At 41.1% G+C, this 8,388-nt stretch overlaps 1 protein-coding gene across 1 annotated transcript in view; it reads right to left on the bottom strand.

Moving 5' to 3' along the window:
- Positions 1–1,072: 1,072 nt before the first annotated feature.
- LOC137291448 (uncharacterized) overlaps positions 1,073–8,388 on the bottom strand; it is a 46,257-nt gene continuing 38,941 nt past the window's right edge. Inside the window, exons 15-22 of the mRNA XM_067822796.1 lie at positions 8,266–8,340; positions 7,918–8,097; positions 6,872–6,941; positions 6,292–6,450; positions 5,171–5,344; positions 4,432–4,610; positions 3,652–3,829; positions 1,073–2,071 (exon numbers count right to left, since the gene is read on the bottom strand). Of these exons, the coding sequence (XP_067678897.1) occupies positions 1,710–2,071; positions 3,652–3,829; positions 4,432–4,610; positions 5,171–5,344; positions 6,292–6,450; positions 6,872–6,941; positions 7,918–8,097; positions 8,266–8,340 (1,377 nt within the window). The 3' untranslated portion in view covers positions 1,073–1,709. The remainder of the gene's footprint in view (positions 2,072–3,651; positions 3,830–4,431; positions 4,611–5,170; positions 5,345–6,291; positions 6,451–6,871; positions 6,942–7,917; positions 8,098–8,265; positions 8,341–8,388) is intronic.

Genomic DNA, 8,388 nt, shown 5'->3' with positions numbered 1-8,388 from the left:
TGTACTGCTATGTAAATACTTGTAGTTACAGCACTAAGGAACTTGGTAGTTCTTGGTTCACAGTGAAAGACTATTAGTTCTGACCCTGTTAAACTGGAAAAATCATTATTATGGATATCACTAAGGTTTTACACCTCGCATCCATAAACCTGTTTCCAATAATGGATTAAAAACAATGTGAACATAAATCACTTGCTGACTGACTGGTGATAGGTACATGCAGTGTATGACTGACCCAGCACCATTTTCTCTAACGTTCCTATGTGTAACCATGGTAACAAGTGCAGCAACTCAACAATGGATCAGAAACAAGAATCATGTTCCCTACCACCAGAATATCTAAGGGTTATTCAGATGATGCTTCTGAATTAGGACGGACATAGCTTCAGTCATACTTGAATGATGTGAAGGTGCGGCTTTTTCACTGAAGCCCACAAGTACTGTGATAGTGCAAACAAACCGAAGCTGAATGTGCACAGCACATTTCGGCACCTTAGATAGCTAGGCACCAGTGACCAAATGTGGTAATCCTGATGCAATATTGGTCTCATCTACCACTTAAGTCCACAAGCACTGGTGGCTACACCCCTAGACCTAGCATATTATCAGGAAACCTGGTAACTCATTGAGGAAAATACCCACTGACTTCTACACTGCAAGGGGTGGTTACCGGGTAGCACGTATTGCCAAGCAACCCATCTGCATAGCAACATGTGGATAATTTCTCTCATCAGCAGTGCTGGACAGTTAAACTAAATCTTGTTTTTCACATCTCACACAAAGTAAAAAATATTTTCCTGACCTAGATTATCACTGTTGTCTTGCAGATAGCTACTTCATGCCCTCTTCATCATTTATCTTACATGCATCATCACTCAAGTTAGGACACCTAATACATATCACACAGTGCCCTTAAACAAATGTCACATAAGTGTTGTTTCAGTCATTTGGGTTGATTGAGTACATCCAAGTATCACAAGAACTTGTTCCTCAGACACATCTCAAAGCTACAAACTTGTTTTTCTTGTCTGGTAGCTCTGAATACCTTGATGGCACCAATGTCCACATCAGTACCAATGACCCAGTAGAGTTGAAGACCTTGATGGCGGTATTATCTATGATGTATCCCCTATTAAGTAGGGCTGAAAGTCTCTAAATGCATTCGGCCTATTCACACAACACAGGGTACTCCTCTAGGTCAGAACTGATCTTCATGTTTGTCATTGGCTCCAAATTGTGCATTGCATGCTCAAGCTGTTGATCACTGGAATGTCTGATTCTGACTTGATTATGACCGCCGTCATGTAGCTGGAATACTGCCGAGTGTGGTGTAAACTAAACTCACTAGGTTCAAGGAAGGATTACATGAAGATAACTTATTCTACCTAAAATGTTAATTCTTGCTTTCCTGTGGTTCCTTTTATCTGGTGGGAAAGCAACTGGAATGAAATACTGGCAATCCTGGTCCTCAGATTGATATATACACCATGTGACAGTCATCCATATTCACAATCACTGCCAGTCCTGCTTTAATGTTGACACAGATACCCCATGAAACCATAGAATGTCCAGCAATAGTCTGCTTGGTTGTAACACATGATATAAACCCTGTCACATCCGTTTCATTGACTGTTGTCAAGGCCAGAGTGACTTGCAGACTTAAAGCACTATATAGTGAAGACCTCTGAAGCTGTGACAGTTTCTGTGCGCTACAATATGATACACACTGCACACTTGGTCACATGAACCTGCTCAACGGTCCCTGTTGCTGCTGCTGGTTGCTGTGCAGGCTCTGGCTGAGGTGCAATGACTGCATTGCGATGTGGGCTGGGGGGGTTGTGGTACACCTCTTGGAGCAGGGGGATGTCTGGTTCTGTCAGGGAACTGAGACTGGTGTCGTACAGGCTCTCGTTACCTAGTTCCTGTTGTTTGCTGATGTCGGTGACAGTGACGGCGGAGTCAATGCAAGGCTGGATAGCAGGCATGGTGTGCAGGAGGATCCGGTTCACGATCTCATTGTGTTTGTCCTGGAGGTCAGCATGTATCCCACTGCCCCCGTGACCTCCGATACCTGCAAGATTATTGAAAGGTTATTCTGCATGTTGTCTTAGTGTTGAAGTTACATCAAGGTGTTAGAGAGAGAGAGAGAGAAAAAAAAATAACATAAGTAAGTTCTGGTTTAAAGATTTCAACACCCCAATTTTACTCAGTAAAAAATGCCAACCGTCAAGCCATGACCCTCTTCTTAATGGTTTCAGAACGTCATGAGTTCTTAAATTGCGACCCGTGAAGGTCCCGGGTTAGAATAGGCCTTCCTCAACCCATGCTTGCCATAAAAGGCGACTAACTGGATCGGGTGGTCAGGCTCACTGACTTCTTGACACATGTTATCGGTTCCCAATTGCGCAGATCGATGCTCATGTTGTTGCTCACTGGATTGTCTGGTCAAGACTTGATTATTTAAAGACCGTTGCCATATAGCTGTAATATTGCTGAGTACGGCGTAAAACTAAACTCACTCACTCTTAAATTGCACTTAATGCTGTTAGACAAGTTGAAGATCTGTCTTTCTTTACTTGGCGTCATTTAACCCCAGTCTGTTATACAGAATCAAGACAAATACATATGGCGCAGCTTGTTGTAGTGCTGGTTGTTACAAGGAGTTACTTAAAGTACAAAACATACAGGGCACAGCTGCACACTTGCTCAGCTATTGTTGACATTGGTAAACAATTATATTTTGGAGAAACTGTCTATTCCTGCAACAGCATTATGCAATATTCCATCTGTTTCATTTTAGATGGGACATTACCAGACAAGATGACTTTTTCATTGTATTTCCAGTACTAAAGGCTAAGTGCCTCTCTGCATATTGCTATTTCCAGCATAGTCTATGCGGTAATATATTTCTCATATCAATCAACGTGGAAGAATTATTACTTTGACTGCTATTTCATAAAAAATTATGGCATATATATACAAAAAATGTAACTACAGTGGAATCTGTCTGTTTCATTCATCCAGATAATACAGCAGTTCTTATAAGTCAACTTTTGTCTGTTGCCATAGACACAGCTATGGCGCAGCACAGCTATTACCTCCCTTTCTGTCACTCAGTGACAAATCAGTTCTGCTGGTCGATATGCCATAACTATGAATTTAATTTTGTCACCTTAATTAATTAATTCTATAAACATACAATATTTAAGAGAAATATTTATTCAACAGACCCTTTTTTTTAAGTCACCTATATCCAGATTACAAAGCACTGTTCTCATGGCAAGTTGATTGTTATTTCAGTCCGTAATTGTGAGAGTCTGGTTCATAAAGCAAGCTTTAATGATAAACTAACAAGAAGACAGACTGAAATTAGAGGTAATGCGGGGGATATTGATGACTAAGTCACACTTGTTGCCATGGAAACACCAAAAATATTTTATCAAAAGGCACTAGTACACCACTCTGTGTCACGTTTGGTGAAGAAATATAAGAACACTTTTACAGTTCTGCTCCGAAAAAGATAAATGTGCACAGACAGACTGGGTGCATTTTCATACCCCCAGCAAAATGTGTTGCGGGGTATAAAAACAATTTTGATGGGATTTGTCTGGATTTGACATCCCACTATGCTATTTAAAACATTTGTACTACCTTTCATGTTGATGTAGACAAGCTGAGAGAGGATGACGGACATGCCCCCTGGCGGCGGCCACATGACGGACTCGAACATGACGGGGATGATGGGCTTCTTCAAAATGTCTGCCAAGGCCAGTTCACGGTTACAGTGGTGGGACACCACATACTTGGGTGTGATGCAGGAAATGAACAACTGTGGCAGAAGTCAGAGTATGTATGGTATAATATGATTGCTGTACACTGGTACAGACCATCTATATGATTATGGCTTTCATTCACAAATAACCCTGCTTGGCCACTAGAACCACTCATTCACATGTTACTTTTTAATGGCTATATTAAGTAATACCAGTAAGGGGTACCCTGAATTCAGGATTAAATTTTCACTATTCATACAGCTTTCAGCTTGGCTGCTCAAAGGCACTTTGACATCCTTTGATCAAGGGTGTAACAATTTCAGCGGCACATCATATTGTGAATCTCCACTCCCTGGGGATCATACATCTCTTGGTGCACCACCCTTAAGAGGTACCCATTCACAGCTCCATGGATTGGGACACCTAGTTTCTGTCCTTTGGCAATAAACATGCAATAAACTTGGACAATGAATTTGTGGATTCTGTTAAGTGCACAGGGTTATGTACTATATACATTGGTGGGCTGGATCCTGGCACCTTCAAGCCAGCTGCATGTCCCATTCAGTGAGTGCACGAGAGGGAATTTTTACAATGGTGAAAACACACTGATGGGGGGAAATGATTTTGCAACTGTTTTCCCTAGATGTGAGCAACTGACCACACAGTTTCGAATGCCCTCATCTATCTTGAGGTTGAGCTGATCTCCTCCACCCATCTGGCCAATGTCCATCCAGCAGGTGAATCCCGACCTCTCCAGGCGTGCTCGGAGAGTCTGGACATCATCTTGGGAATCCCACTGGTAGCTCAGGAAGATCTGAGGCATGTCGGACTCACTCTCTAGTACAAACATACAGACTCTGTAGTTCACCTTCACATGTTAGGGTCAGTTCTTGCACTACATAGTTCAGCAACTGAGGGAAACAATTCACTTCAGTGTTCTATTATCTAATCTTAGGTTGATAACCTTGAGCATTTTTTGTTTGTTTGTTGTGTTAATCACAATTAAACAGTCTTGTTAATCAGGTCAGAAAGATGAACACTTGTACTTTATGTGTTCTCTTATTTGTTTCATTCAGAGTGAGTTGAGTTTTATGCTGCACTCAGCAATGTTTCAGCTATATGGTGGCGTTCTGTAAATAATTGAGTCTAGACCAGATAATCCAGTGATCAACCATCTGATCCTGTTAGTTGCCTTGACAAGGGTTGCTGAAGGCCTATTCTACCCCATAACCTTCATTGGCAAGCTTTTGTCAGGTTACAGAATTGAGATGTGAATTAAACAAAAACTGTCGTTTCAAGACCAGTTTTTTCTTAAACCTGCTCTGGTCATCAGTAACAGTCTATCCAAACAAATCATGGTGCTGGAGACTGACTGAATCATGCTACCCAACACATACCTTTGGCCTTCTGGATGACGTCTACTATGTCATCTCGCTTGATCTGTTCCAGGAACACCATCATGAGGTCAACAGAAAGAGAGGTGTTCCCACTGGTCAACACCCAGTCCGTCAGCAGAGCAAGGGCTGGGTTCAAGTCCTCATTGATCTGGTCAATCCGAGCCTGTTTGTAACCTGCAGGATAAATAAACATTGTGATCTTCAGAACATTCAATTCTGTTGTCACATAGCAAACCCATATGTAATGTTTTCAGTTAAAGTATTGGCAATACGATGCTCACTCAGAGCCATATGACTAAACATTCACCTTGCTTGTTTAACACTACTTACCATGACAAAAATACCAGTGCAATTAGTATAAAAATATTTTGTTGATCTTGATGTGGTTTCTGCCTCGCTGTGAAAGATTGAATCACTCATAAATGTCAACCGAAGGGAAAAAAACCCACCCAACCAGCAGGAATTTCATTCCCTGACTCCTGAATACTACATAGAAATGGCCTTGAAGAGGTGACAGTGGACAAAAACATTTATGAAAACATGACCTTTTCATCTAATTTTACCTCTGTTTTTTTTTTTTTTTTTTGCTGGGATATCTGTACAACAAGGAAATCTTAGTCATTTAGCTCCTAAAATATGTATATATGGAAGGATGTTCAGCAAATGAGAGAATGTTTCACAATGCCTTAAAGATTGGTTGGAAAATCTGAAATTACATGGTCTCACAACAGAATGGCAAGGGTGGCTGCACAAGACCAGAGGCATGTTCAGAATCGTGAGCGCTCATTCCTGAATGCCTGTGTCCGCGAAACATCATCACAGCTGCCTTGCAAAGCGAACAAAGATGGCAATCATGTTTACTAGAAAAATGCCCATAATCATTAGTTAGCATCCACCTGATGAATGGGCAAGGAATAGCCAAGAAGCATTGTATAAGACGAAATGCAAGTGCTCGCGGTTCTGAACACACCCCAGGACAGCCACTTTTAACCTTCCCAATGGCTTTTGGTGGCCTTGATCCCTGTGCCAAGTCCGACCTACCTACCTATGAGTTTAGCCAGTGCTGCCAAGTCCGACCTACCTACCCATGAGTTTAGCCAGTGCTGCCCAGTCCGACCTACCCATGAGTTTCGCCAGTGCTGCCCAGTCCTGGTCATCAGATCCACTGTTGAGCAGCTTTGCCGCTCCCTTCATCCACGACGGCAGGTTGGGGATGTTCTTCTCAATGTTGCCACCTGTGTTCTCTAACGACAGTCGAGGCAGTATCGGTTCTGGCATATCTGTGCAATAGAGAGGTCATAGTCTCATAAAGATGTCATTGTTGCAACTTTTTAAAAAATATGGAATGTCCTTTTGGAAAGACCCGATTTTAAGTTTCAAACTATATCTGTCCATGCAGAATAGATTCACATTTACTGGTGTCTACAGACCGAGTTTTTGAATGGAAACTCAAACTTGAGAGAATACATTTCCCAGAATGTACTGAAATTGATAATAAACTAAAAAATAGTAGAGTGTTTGGCCTTTTTCATTTGAAATTTGAGCAAGTTTTTTTGAGAAATGAAGGCCTGATATTTTGTACTCCAACAACTAAACTCTAAGACCACCATCCAACTTTAGCACACTTTAGTTGGATCATGATTGATTCGTAATGAGTAGCACATAAGCACATATTCAAGTAAAAAAACACCAGACATTTACCTATTTTTGGTTGAGGAAACCATTTCCTGATGTCAGCAGTTTTCACCCGTCTGTGTTCACAGCAAACAACCTGAAACCAGGAAGGATCATGTTACACATAATACAGATACACTCAAAACCATCATCCTCAATCAGCATTGTCCATGAAGGAAAACAAAGTTCTATGGATAGTCAGCTTCTTTATTGCAATTTACATCAACTCATCAATTGAGTATCCAGTGTATTTGTTAATTGTATATACTCAGTAAGCAGTATGTATATATTCTCCATGTTTCAAATTGTTTCACTTGCTTGATAACAATGTTAGTACCTGCCCTCAAAATGTCTCTCATTGCAGTAAAGAAGTTGACTATCCACAGAACTTGGTTTTCCTTCATCCATACAACTTCTAAAATGCCTTTCAAAGAAGTATTATTACATGTTGAAAAGTTCAGATCTGATTTCTTCACAGAATTTTGATAAATTCTGATTCCACTTTAAATTTCTCAGAATGATGTCTCAGATGGGAACCATGGTAATATTTCTTCCTCAACTGTTTTCAATGTTGTATTTCCTTGACAAAAAGATTGAAACATGTTATTGGCAAACAAGGACAAGTTGAGCACTGATCTGACATTATAGTGACAATTGACCTGTGTTAGCATGAAAGAGTACAGTCCACTGTGAGCGAAGGGGCCCCAGGTTGTCCGTGATCAAGTGTAGTACCATGGGTGAAGCACAAGGGCCTAATGAGCACGGTGTGTGCAGCTACAAGCGGAACCAATTTTATCACCATGCACTAGCCTACATCTCTTCCTTTCAAAACCATATAGGTTTGTTCACTGCCTACATCTCATGAACACTTTCTCTGCACCAGTTCAAGTTATCCTTGTTGCCAGTATTTTGTTACTCATATTTTTGTTTTATCCAAAATGCTAGATAACATTGTCAGATACTTTGATCCTTAGTATTCCTTTGATTTTGGACTTTTCATCTGTTTCACAGGCTGAATTCATACAGCTGAAATATTGCCAGTTGTGGTATTAAACGAAAAAGTGTGACCCTACCTTGGTGGTGAGACATTCGTCTAGGTCCAGGAAGTGGACACACGACTCCTGTGTACACCCAGCCAGACTATGTCGCTCACACACTTTGTCACATGTACATCGCAGACACATCTTGTAGGCAATCCTCTTCATCCACAGCTGTCGCAGGTCTGTCATTGTTGACTCAAGAAAGTTTCGTACCTATGAACAGCAAGACACAACTGATCAGGATTCAATGTTTTATATACAAGGGGAGACAATCATGACTCACTTTCCTAATCATCTCCACATGGACCTTGAAAGCAACCATCAGTTTGTATATGAACTACTGTGCATTAAACATATCACAGAACTGAGGCATATATTAACCTTGGCACAAGCTGCAGAGAGGGGGTTGTAGCCGGGGTTGGTGTAGATTGAGTCAGAGATGCCCACGATGACAACCTGAAGCAGAAAAATATGTACAAGTGGGAAAAAAAATTCTCTGACTAA

Source organism: Haliotis asinina, chromosome 7 (genome assembly GCF_037392515.1).
Source record: "Haliotis asinina isolate JCU_RB_2024 chromosome 7, JCU_Hal_asi_v2, whole genome shotgun sequence".
Classification (NCBI taxonomy): Eukaryota; Metazoa; Mollusca; class Gastropoda; order Lepetellida; family Haliotidae; genus Haliotis; species Haliotis asinina.
Note: the sequence above shows the minus strand (reverse complement) of the source record. Positions and strands in the feature narration are given on the sequence as shown.